At 38.2% G+C, this 12,650-nt stretch overlaps 1 protein-coding gene across 1 annotated transcript; it reads left to right on the top strand.

The window, feature by feature from the left end:
• The first annotated feature begins 903 nt into the window (after positions 1-903).
• On the top strand, positions 904-1,734 carry LOC145950491 (uncharacterized). The gene has a single exon (XM_083061583.1). It carries the CDS (start codon positions 904-906, stop codon positions 1,732-1,734), a length of 831 nt encoding a protein of 276 aa, XP_082917709.1.
• Positions 1,735-12,650: the final 10,916 nt, after the last annotated feature.

Here is a 12,650-nt window from a genome sequence, read left to right as displayed (position 1 = left end):
TTAAGACTAGTGAGATTAGAACTTTCCTATACAACGCACTTTTCTTAACAGGGACCACAGACCGAGGATTTGAACGTGGCTGTTCGTGGGTTACTTTGTATGAGCATATTTTTTTTGCATTTTGTTTATTCAAACCATTCATTTATTTTTTTATAATTCCCCCAAGGTAAAGAAAAACATAAAATTAAAATACATTATCATGAGGGAAAACCTAGTGTGAAAATAAGGTCTGTGAGAAGCATACATCCCTTCTTTAAAAAAAGGGGCATCAAGCATTTTCCAAAAAAAATATAACAAAAAAAAAAATAAAACCAAAAAGAGGAACATGCATAACATATATTTAGGATCACAAGGGGATTTGTATCAAAGGAGAGAAATTAGTGTGACCTCTGTTACATCATAAAATATTATGAAGAGGAATACCGATAACTCACCTCTCAACATGGATGAGCCATCAAGTCTTTGATAGAAACTCCCTTCATGCATTATCATTTAAATAAGCTTGATAAGAAATTATCTTGTCCCTTAGAGGTGGCTTTTCAACATTCCGTACTCACACGAGCTCAAAAGATAAAAGCTATGGAAGACCTAGAGGAAAGAAATCGTATCCTCAATGAGGAGCTCGGACAGCTCAAGGAACAAATGGCTAGAATGCTTGAGGCCATGAACAAATTGCAGCACGACAATAGTAATAACAACATCGGTGACGTTTCCAAAGATCATCTGAACGCCTTGGAAGAAAGACTGAGAGTTGTGGAAGGCCACAATTTTGACGTTCAAGAGGCTGCAGATATGTGCCTAGTGCAGGACATCCAATTCCCCGCCAAGTTCAAAATCCCTGACTTCTAAAAGTACACCGGGGCTAGTTGTCCAAAAGGACATCTAACAATGTACTGTAGGAAGATGGCAGCCTACGTGGGCAATGAAAAGCTCCTGATACACTGTTTTCAGGAAAGCCTTTCAGAGGCTGCTCTCAACTGGTACATGCAGCTGGATGGAGGGAAGATCCAGACATGGAAACAGTTAGCCGATGCTTTTCTCCGTCGATACAAGTATAACATCGACCTAATTCCTGATAGGTCTGATTTACAAAGCTTAAGCAAGAGGGGCGATGAGTCCTTCAAAACCTATGCACAAAGATGGAGAGAATTGGCTGCGCAGATAGAGCCTTCATTATCTGACAAAGAGATGGTGACAATGTTCATTAACTCTTTAAGTGGACCCTATTATGACAAGATGATAGGGAACACGTCAACCCTTTTTGCCGACATAGTCACCATAGGTGAAAGGGTTGAGCAAGGCTTAAAAAACGGGAAGATAGGGAAGGCTCTGACAAGTTATGACCCCAGGAAAATCTACGAAAAGAAGAGGGAAGAAGGGGTCCACGCCGTCACCTTTGCTCCAAAAAGTCAAGTCACGCCACCGGCAAAGCCTAGAGACGACAAAGTAGTAGACAAAATCCTCATCACATACATAGAGCTACTACCTCAACTCCTAGAGGCTTCGATGTTAGTCCGACTTCCTCCAACAAAGAAGATGGACCCTCCTTACCCGCCGTGGTACAAACCCGAGGAAAGGTGTGACTATAACTCTAACTCTCCAGGGCACTCCGTGGAACGATGCAAGACCCTACAATTCTGTGTGCAAGGACTTATAGACGCTGGGTGGTTGAAATTTGACACCGACACACCTAGCATCGACAAGCACCCACTGCACAAGAATGACGAGGAGTGACCTTGGAATATAAAATTAAGAGATTACTAGAGTAGGGGCGATGAGTCAATATTTTCCCCTATTTTCTTACCTTTCTGTACTTATTTTAATCTCCGGTTTGTGCTTAATTGTTGATATTCTGCACTGTTTTCTAATTGGGCTTTAATTGGACCAGTGATTCATATTTTAACTAATTTGAATTTTCTGAATCTAATTATTCCAATTTTTATTTTCAGGGCAGTTTAATAATTATCTGGGCTTGGAATTAAATTCTGGACTTCAAGTGGAGCTGCCACGTCATCTGCCATGTTACTGCTGCACCATTTTCCGCCTCAACATTTATTTTCATTTTATATTTTATTTTATTGTAGTTTGGGTCAGACTTGTATTTTATTGGGCCCAATTCATTTTTTGCTCATAAGACCCTAGGGTAGGGCTGACTTGGCAGCCACTAGATGAGGGGTCTGATGGGACTACGTGAACAGTAGCCTCTCTTTGTTATTTTTTACGTTTTCTCTCTTGTGGCTGCCTCTTACGTTTTGGAGTTTCCCTGTTTTGCTTCTTTCACGTTTTGCTTCCATTTTTCTTTGGTTGCTCTCCATTTTTCTTCACCTTTTCTTTAGTTTTACTGGTTGTAATGTGAGACTCCATTTTTCATCTTGAATACAGATTATTCATCTCATTTTGTTTTCCTTCTTTGCCTTGCGTTTTCGTTTCCCTTCTCTGCCTAGCATTTCTGTTTCGTTTCTATATTTTAATGGAAGGCTAAAAACCCCTAGGTTGGCTTCTTGTTGTGGATTGTAATCTCTGTTTGAGGTTGGGTCTATGTGTTTATCTCTGTTCTGCTTTGTTCTTCTTCATTTAACCTCTGTATCAACGTGTCCATGCTTAATGGGTTGTGCCACAGTTGCTTAATCTATGAAGAGGTTGATGTTGTATACGTTTGCTTAATTCGTGTAGGGAAATCTTGAGTTAATCTTCGCTTAGTTGGTTAACTCGGATGGAACAAGGATTAAGTGGTTAATAGAGTAATCTTTTGAGAACCAGGGATAAAAGAGTTTTGCAATCCGAACAAGGAGCCAATCTATTTTACTTGTTGTGTTATCTGCGTTTATTGTGTTACAAACTGAATTTCTAAACCAAACCCCCCACTTCGTGTGTTGAAGCCTTTAACAGTAAAAGACGGTCCTTGGGAGACGACCTAGGAGTCACTTCCTAGTACTACATTTAATTGTATTTATTTGACCGGATATGACTTCGATCACGGGGGCTCTTTTTCTTTTTCAAAAAAAATTGCTTTAAATTTACGCTCAACTCATGACATTCACCCACAGTCATGAGTTCAAACAAAATAAGGGTTTGTATAAGTTTTTACATTTATCAATAATATACGTCATTTCCATAAATCTCTTGTGTTCATTCCTTTTCCTCCTCTTCCCACATATTAAATTATAAAATCAATCACAATAAAAAACAAGCATGACCGAAGATAATAAAATTAATCAAAGCTTTGAACATCTACAACGCATTATTTGAGTCTAAGGTAAATAAGAAGATCATCTCCTCGAAACACACAAAAATAAGAAAGTGATCAGAAGAGTCTTACACAAGATTCTTATTGCATAAGAAGAGTCTTGCAAAAATAAATAAATAACTTTCGCTCAATTTGGCCGACAAAGGAACCACAAATCTCGGCTCATGAAATAACTCTCTTTCAACACCCGTAGGTTGGGGCAACTTCTTTCTCCTTGGTGTACGGGAATGGGGGGCAGTGTTAATCATCAAAGACGCTGGTCCTCCCAAACATTGATGGTAGGAGATTTTGTCAAAGCAAAGAAGTGTTATGCCAAAAATAATATCATTTGCAAAATACTACTAGGATGAAAACTCGCAAAGGGCATCTTAGGCCAAAAAAAAAAATTGAAAGTTCCCGCTAGGACACGTCCTAGGCAAAAATTAGGGATCTAAAAAGGATAAAAATAGCAAGTGATGATTCTCATAGTTGAAAGCTAAAAGGCGGCTTGAACACTTCTACAAGGGGCCAAATTCTGCGAAGACTTTGCCTGAAACTCAGATATGTAGTTCAAGATAATTAGGAGAATGATTATAATAATTATCCAAGGAAATGTTTGTTTAAAAAACTTAAACACTGACCTACCTCAACCACCTATTCATTCTAAATCATCCTTTTTTTTTTCTGTCTTGTCCCATCCTAATGACATATATTGTTGATGGTTGTCAAAATTTAACATGTCAAAAAAAAAATGAAAATAACCTGCTGGGATGAAAACTCGCAAAGGGCATCCTAGGCAAAAATTAGTTCAAAAGAAAAGAGTAAAGAAGAGAGCAAAAATACCCGCTAGGATACACCCTAGGCAAAAGTTAGGGTTTCTAAGCAAAAAAAAAAAAAAAAACAGATAGAGCCCAAAGACGGTTCAATACATCAAACGGCCAATACAACTAAATGTTGTGCATCAAGCAAAGTAATTTATTCGTGAGAAGGAGAAAAGGGAAGCCACCTTCTAAAAAAAAAAGCTAAAATCAACATGCATTGCATGCATCCAAAAACATTTCACACACTTTGAAAACTTTCTCTATCCAAGGGGGATTATTCAAAAATAAATAAATAAAAATCTTGAATGAATAAGCATCCACCATTTTCTTTTTTTCCTGACAAAAGAGAAAAACAAAAACATGAGAAAAAGGAAAGCTTCATAAATGTTGAAAAAAGCCGCAGCATTTAAAAAAAAATAGCAGAAAAAGGCAAGCCTCAAACATGAAAGAGCCGAAGCTAAACAAAAATGAAATTTAGAAAAACCTACCACAAGCAGGCGCCTGGAGAGGCATCACAATACTTACATGACAGGGGCAGCACCATAATCTCTGTCAACCATCTACTCCTTTGCCCACCAGCACAAGGGCACCACTTACCAACAATCCTCGTCAAGGGGCAATCACATCATCAACACCAGCTACAACCTGGAGAGGCTATGAAAATATTACGGCCTGGAGAGGCTATGAAAATACTACGGCCTGGAGAGACTATGAAAATACTATGGCCTGAAGAGGCTATGAAAATACTACGGCCTGAAGAGGCTACAAAAATACCACGGCCTATAGAGGCTACGAAAATACTACAGCCTGGAGAGGCTACGAAAATACTACGGCCTGTAGAGGCTACGAAAATACTACGGCCTGTAGAGGCTACGAAAATACTATGGCCTGCAAAGGCTATGAAAATACTATGACCTAGAGAGGCTACGAATACTACGGCCTGGAGAGGCTACGAAAATATTACGGCCTGTAAAGGCTACGAAAATACTACAGCCTGGAGAGACTACAAAAATACTACAATAACAAATAGGGTTACCTAGCTTTAGAAATGGGCCGGCTAAAGCCCTAAATATCAGTCCAACCTGGAGAGACTGAGCTCAAAATATACTCCCTCTCTAACAAGCTACAAATAAAGGAACACACTATCACGAAGCAAGCAGAAGTAGTAGGATGCATCAACATCAAAGCCAGAAGCCTAGATGGTACAAGTTTACCATCCTTATCACCCAATGAAGCATATAAACCAACAATCAGGTGCTCTTAGGGACAAGGATACAGGTAAACACCATCTACCCGAAGGAAATGGTGTGGGGGGGCATCTACACTATTGAAGTAAAGGAGAAGATTCAGACACAGCAAGCGACATGGGCATTCACATGGATCTTGAAGCCTAGATGTTTCGGTTTACCATCCTTGACACCCAACAGAGCATACAACCCAACACTCAGTTGCTCCAAGGGGAAAGGATATAGGGAACACCGTCTACCCAAAGGAAACAACTTGAAGGTATTTATTGTCAAAACAAGAGTGAAGATCTGAGTTTTCAGTTCGCTATCACAAGAGAAACAATGGAGCTTCTACTCAAAGACTGAAGATCAGGTGTACAATTTTTCAAACTTGTTACCCAATAGAGTACGCAATCAATGCTCAAATACTCTAAAGGGTGAGGATACGAGCAAATACACCTACCCAAGGGAAACAACACAGAAGCACCAAAGAGATAAAGAGAAGACCCAGAAGAAATGTCTACGTCTTTACTTGCCTTTGGAAAAGCAACACATTACTATTCCAAAAGACAAGTAAAGAGGGGCAGCTGTAGACACCCAATTTCGTCCGAGGGCATACAAACAAGGAAATGGACCTCTGTTATGAAGGGAAGGAGCTCCCGAAGCATGCAAACAACAAGATAGGACATCAGAAGGCCTAAAGCCCAAATAAATTGGTTTTAGTGGCCCGGAATGGGCTGTTCCAAAATCGGAACGGGCAGTTCCAAGCCATAAAAAATGCCTAAAAACTTAGTCTAGAACGGGCCGTTCCAAAACCAGAACAGGCCGTTCCAAACCAGGCAAAAGGCCTAAAAATAATAGGCTTGAACGGACCGTTCCTAGGCCAGAACGGGCCGTTCCAAAATTGGAACAGGCTGTTCCAAACCTAAAAAAGGGCTAAAAAACCTTAACTGGAGCGGCCCGTTCCTAAAATGCAACGGGTCGTTCCGAGATATTAAAATGGCCTAAAATCTCTTGGTTGGAACGCCCGTTCCAGTCTACCAAATTGTGTGTTAATCTTATCTCTGGAATGGGCCATTCCAGTTTCAGAACGAGCCGTTCCAGTTACGAAATTAACACATAATGGCTAGATCCAAAACGGGCGTTCCAATTTTGGAATGGGTCGTTCTGGACCCTTTCTGATGCCTATAAATAGACAGCTTGGGTACAGTTCTCAGGACCTCAAAATTTCTTCCAAAACTCCTTAGACCTCGAAATTTCTCTCTCTCTGTCTCCTATTGTATTTCTTGAGATTTGTGAGGCATTTGTGCAGTGTGAAAGGTTGCCACAAAGCACCTAGAATTTCCATATCGGAAGATTTAACAAAGCTTGATACGAGGTATTTCAATCAATCTTCTTCTCTCTCTTTTGTTTCTTATTTTTGATAAGTATTGCTATAATAAACGCAATTATGTAGATATTTTAGAGTTAATTGTTTAATTTAAATTTTAAGCATGTAAATAATCATCAATAAAAGGGGATTTAATATTTATATTATTATTATTTATAATGTTAACTTCGTCATATGGTACCGATTAAGGGCGTTGTAGGGGTGCTTAATACCTTCCCTACACGTAACCGACCCCCGAACCCAATTTTGGTTATTAAGGCCATTATTGGACATTTTAAAAACCTTTTCTTTTTCCAATGTTTTGAGTAAAATATTGGTGGCGACTCCATGAACTCATTTTTCAAAACCATTAATTAAGGATTAGTCTGGTGTCCGGGCATTCCTTAATTGAAGAGATTTTCAAAAGGATTTCTAAACCATAGGTCGCGAGATCGAAAATTTTCGGGTTGCGACAAGCCAAAATCATCCATGGAAGGGAGGTCTCCGTCATGTGGTATCTAGAGCCAAGGTTCATCAAGGGTAACATCTAGTCTTGTTGATTTTTCTATTCGGTCATTTTCTTCTTCTTGTCCTTCTTTGTGTGGCCGAATATTTTAGGGTTCATATTTTGTATCTTGTGAACCTTCCTTGAACATTTTAGGTTTCCATTACTAGGTGATATCCATGCTTTTACATTTTTAGGTGTGAGTCTCATATGAACATGATGAACATGCTTTTTGATTTTTGAATCTTTTTAAGTTTTGTCAAGTCTTGTTTCCTATATTTTGTCTACAAAATTCCATGTATGTATGCCAAACACCTTGCATGAATACATGAACCAAAAATACCATGTTGCATAATACAAAGTGGGTGTGACATATAGAAGCCATCTAGGAGTCATTCATGCATGTTGTTTAGTCCTAGCATGTTCCATGTATTTTTGACTATCCATGTGTAAATGCTTCCTTGCACATGCATTGCCGCCCCACTTCCCTGCATTTCCACTTGATTTAGTCTAATTTTGGTTGTATGAAAAACCCTAAAAGAATCTAAGAGGTGTGCTGAAATTTGGTTCATAACAACTTGTGCTAAAAGTATAAAACCAATTCCACCTAAAAGATTCCCTAAAACACCCATAAGAACACGCCACTTGTACTCATCTCCTTCTCCTATGTTTAACCTAATTTCTTTCCACCCACAATTGCAAAACCCAAGCAACAAAAAGGGCTGAACATTAAAGAAAATAATTTGGACCCAAAAGGAAAAACAAATTGACGTGAAAATAGAAACAAAAAAAAAGATAAAAAATTTTTGGACCAAAAAGGACTTGTTGCTAGACTTGTGGACTTGGACAAATACCTTTTCTTTTGGAGTTGGAATTGTGACATTTTGAACCTATCTTTAGACCTTAAGAGTGGCTGGACCGAACCTTGCAAAAGACTTAATCAAAGTGGACTAAACACTAATCTATTCTAGATCCATTCTAAGACTATTCTTTTGTGTGCTTCCTTTTTAATTGTGTCTTAATTTTAGTTTGTCATTTATTTGGCCTCTTTTGTTTGTCTCCATCTATTCTCTCTTAGTTTCACCTTTCCTAATTGTGTATTTTCAATTTTTATTTCTTGGACTCTTGCTCTTGGTTTGGTTTCATTTTGAATGTAGGTGAAGAACCTATCTAGCCAATTAGCAAACCTTTGGTGGATTTGAGTGGAGAAGTGAACCAAACCTATACCTAGTCCTTTGGAGGGATTTCCACTACCAAAAGGAGTGCTTAAACACTTGGAGAGGTCTAACCTACGTTCATTGTGAAGGAACCCACTTGGAGGAGTTGAAGACCTAATTTCCTTTTGATGGAATAACACTAAGGCCAAGAAGTCCAAGAGGTGATGTATTGAAGGAGGCAAAAGGAATGGGTTAGTGTTGAAAAAAAAAACCATAGGAGAAGTGAGCCCACTTTTGGGCCTTAGCTCCTAAGATTTTCTTAGCATAGCATTTATTCCTATTTTGTCCTTGTAGTTGATTTCCTATTTTACCCTTGTATTTTGGAGTATTTTAGTCTTAGAATTTATTTTACTTGTATTTCCAATTTTACCCTTGTATTTTGGGGTATCTTAGTCATAGGATTTATTTTCTTTTGTATTTCCCATTTTACCCTTGTATTATGGGGTGCTTTAGATCATAGGATTTTATTTTTGGGCTAAGGTATTTGATTAGGGTGGGAACAAAAAACCTAGACATATTTTTGTGGCTATTGGACCTATTTTTGGTGTTAGAAAGGCTTAGGCCCAAGTGGAGGGAAAAGGTTGCATGGTCTTATCATGCACCTAGATGTAGCCTAACTAAACCCAAAGATTCCATCCTTGGCCACCAAGTTGTCTCTAGGGTTAATTTGGGTTTCATTTGGTTTGCATTTGGCACCCTAAATGCAACCCTAGATGCCTCCCACTCCTATGAATACCCTAGGCACCACACCTTGTAAATACTTTGGATATTGAATATAAAGAGAGCCTTTTGTGCCTTTATAACTTTCCTTAGTCACCCTTGGCTAATTCGGCCACCTCCCTCCCATCTCCACCTTGAGAGAAACAACCCTAGAAGTGGCCTTCATCATCATGAAGTGATCCAACCCTAGAGTACCCTTCTCAAGCATTTCCTCAAACACCTTCTACCCAACCTCCATTTTCGTCCATTCCATCATCATCCACCCTAAAACCTTGTGCCACCTTTGAAGAACTTGATCCTTGGAGAAGGCGTCCTATTCTTTGTTGATCATCTCAAGTTCATGCAAGCTAGGATGCCATCATTTGGTATCTAGAGCCTTGGTTCTTCAAGGGTAACTTTTCCATCTTTGGTATTTTCGGTCATGTCATTTGTGTCTCCTTGAATGTCTAAATTGTTGTGCGTGATTGAGTCATCATCTTGTCATATGTCATGATTCTTATTCCTCCTTTTTCATGTATTGATTCATGCCTCATCATTCTTGTGAATCATCTTGGTGCTTTAGGCTTCCTTGCTAGGGTTCCTACCATTTTTTCTTTAAAATTGAGTTGCTGGAAATTTTTGGGCTGCATGATATAATGATGTTTTTCATTTTATAATCCATATGGTTTTGTCATAAACTTGTTTCCTTTGAACTACCTTGAAAGAAATTCCAAGTTTTTATGCTTAGCCTTTGAAATGAACAAAAAAATGACATGCATGCCAGTTGTTTGATAAAATGGTCGTGAGTCCTTGATGTGCTTTAGAGAGTCAATCATGCATGCTAATTAGTTCTAGCATGTTCTACATTCCTAAAATATGACGTGTGATTAATTTTTTTGCACATACTTGCTTTAAAATTTTCGTTCACTTTGTGTATTCCTTGGTGCACTTAACATGCCTATGATGTTTTGAGTATGAAAATGCCTTTTATGTGCAAGTTCTTGCTGCTGAACATTGCACATTAAAAACCTTAAGAAGACACTCAAAACTTGTCTTTTAAGCCATTGTAAGTTTCTAAGAGGATACTCCAAGGACTTACTCATCAAACTAACAAACACAAGTGTAAAACCCAAGCAAAGGAGAACTATAAAATTCAAAAAAAAAAAAAAAAGTATTGGATGGACTTTTAGACCTCAAAACCGTGACCTAGTCAAGTGTCAAAAGGAACAAAAGAAACAAAATCAAAAGAATCATAGACAAAAGAAAAAGGGAACCTTTGCTAGACTTGTGGAGTTTGGACCCAAAATGTTCATACCTTGACACTTGGAGTTATTTTGGACTTATGGACAAAACTTAATGGCTGAATGAGACATTAAATCAAACATATTAAGTGCATCATTCCATTGCTTAGCCTATTTGATAAATTCTATTCTAGTGTCATTCTAGGAATTACACTTTTGTGTGCTTGCCTTTTGTTAATGTGCCTTAATTTTAGTTTTTGAGTCTTTCTTTCTACTCTTAAGTTTATCTCAACAAATCCACTTGAGTTTAGCCTTTTTAATTGTGCCTTTTTTGTTTTCTTCCGTGGCCTCTTGTACTCTTGGGTTTTGTTTTCTTCTTGACCTAGGTGAGGAAAGCTTTTAAACACCACACACTTTCTTGGTGGATTGAGTGGAGGGGTTGTCCGATTTGAGTTCAAGGAACTTTGGAGGATCACACCACATCAAAGAGTGCAAATACCATTGAAAGGCTAACCTTGGGTGTTCCATGTGAAGGGGTGGAGAGTTGAAGACTTGAAGACTTGCAAATTTTCTTTCAACTTGTTTCTTTCTTATTAAATTTTTGGCCTTTTTGTATTTTGGCCTTTGCATTCTTTCATTTTTGGTTGTAATTGGCCATTTTAATCCTCTTCATTTTTTTTTGGTAGTTTCGTGTAGTTTGAAGGTGATTTGAAAACCTTCACCTAGGAAACCGACTAGCATATGCTTTATGTGCTTTCCTTTGCATGCTTTAAGGCTTTGGTAGTATATTTTCCTAGGACTTCACTTTGTTTATTTATTTCGTTTAGAAGGCTTCATTTGCCTACTAGGGGGGCGTGCACATCACACACCTTAGTATTGTGAAATTTTTTTTTTTGAGAAAAGTGTGAAAAGGCTTAGTGATTTTTACTTGAAAAGACTTGGTTTTTAAGTAATTCTTAGTAGTCCACCTCCCTTGATAGTTCACTTTGTACACTTAGGCCTTTTCATACCAATCTTGCATCTTGAAAACCTTTTTGTGAAAACCTTTATATCATTCATTCTTTGTGAAAACCTTTTTAACAACCTTTTGAAAACAAATTTGTGAAAACCTTTTATTGATCAAAGATGAGTGATCATTCTAGTGTACATGGTCTTATCATGCACCTAGATGTAGCCTAAATAATCCCAAAGATTCCATCCTTGGCCACCAAGTTTCATCTAGGGTTCATTTTCATTTCATTTGGTGTGCATTTGGCTTGTGAATTTCGTCCATGCACTCTCCAAATGCAACCCTAGATGCCTCCACTCCTATAAATACCCTAGGCTATGCATCATGTAAATACTTTGGAATATATGAATTTGAGTGAGCATTTTTGCCTCTAATCCTCTCCTTAGTCACTAGGTCAATTCGGCCTACCTCTCTTATCTCCTCCTTAGAGTGAGTTTAGGGATACCTTGAATGGCCTTCACCTCTACTTAGTGAAGAGAGCCAACTAGAACACCCAAAACACCATCCTCCCAACCTTTCTCCTATTTGCCCAAGACTCCACCTTTCACGCCCACCATCACTTAGCCTCACCCTTGAAGGAATGTCCACCCTCTAAGGTCACCATCTTGGCCTTGGAAAGGAGCTCCTCTTCACCGTTGAACGTTTGATCATCCCCTTGATGGAAGGAGTCCATCACCTTTCTTCTTAATTCTTGCTTGATTTCTTTTGGGCCACTGTATTTGGGCCTTGTTTCTTTATTTTGGTTTGTAATTGGCCATTTTTAAACCTCTTCATTTTTGGTGTTAGTTTGTGTAGTTGAAGGTGATTTGAAAACCTCCACCTAGGAAAACCGACTAGCATATGCTTTAAGTGCTTTCCTTTGCATGTTTTATAGCTTTAGTAGTATAATTGCTTAGGACTTTATTTTTACCTATTTGATGCGTTAGAAAGCTACATTTGCCTATTAAGGGTCCATACACACACACACACCTTAGTCTTGTGAAAATTGTTTTTGTGAGAAAAGTTTGAAAAGGCTTAGTAATTTTTACTTGAAAAGGCTTGGTTTTTAAGTGATTCTTAGTAGTCCACCTTCCTTGATAGTTCAATTTGTATACTTAAGCCTTTTCATACCAATCTTGCACCTTGAAAACCATTTGTGAAAACCTTTTTATCACTAACCCTTTGTGAAAACCTTTTTTTACCAACCTTTTTGAAAACAAATTTGTGAAAACCTTTTTGATCAAAGATGAGTGATCACTCTAGTGTGCATGGTCATAACATTTGTAGTACTAGGTCTAGTGTTAGGGAAGGACTTAGGGAATTGAAAGAGTACCTAAGAAGAAAAGAAGATGAAAATA

Source organism: Cajanus cajan, chromosome 8, assembly GCF_000230855.2.
Source record: "Cajanus cajan strain Asha chromosome 8, NIPB_CcT2T_4, whole genome shotgun sequence".
Lineage (NCBI taxonomy): Eukaryota > Viridiplantae > Streptophyta > Magnoliopsida > Fabales > Fabaceae > Cajanus > Cajanus cajan.
This window is presented reverse-complemented; position numbering and strand designations above follow the sequence as displayed.

Bases quoted from the DNA above. Each gene is read 5' to 3' on its own strand.
- LOC145950491 (XM_083061583.1), top strand. From the start codon at position 904: ATGGCAGCCTACGTGGGCAATGAAAAGCTCCTGATACACTGTTTTCAG.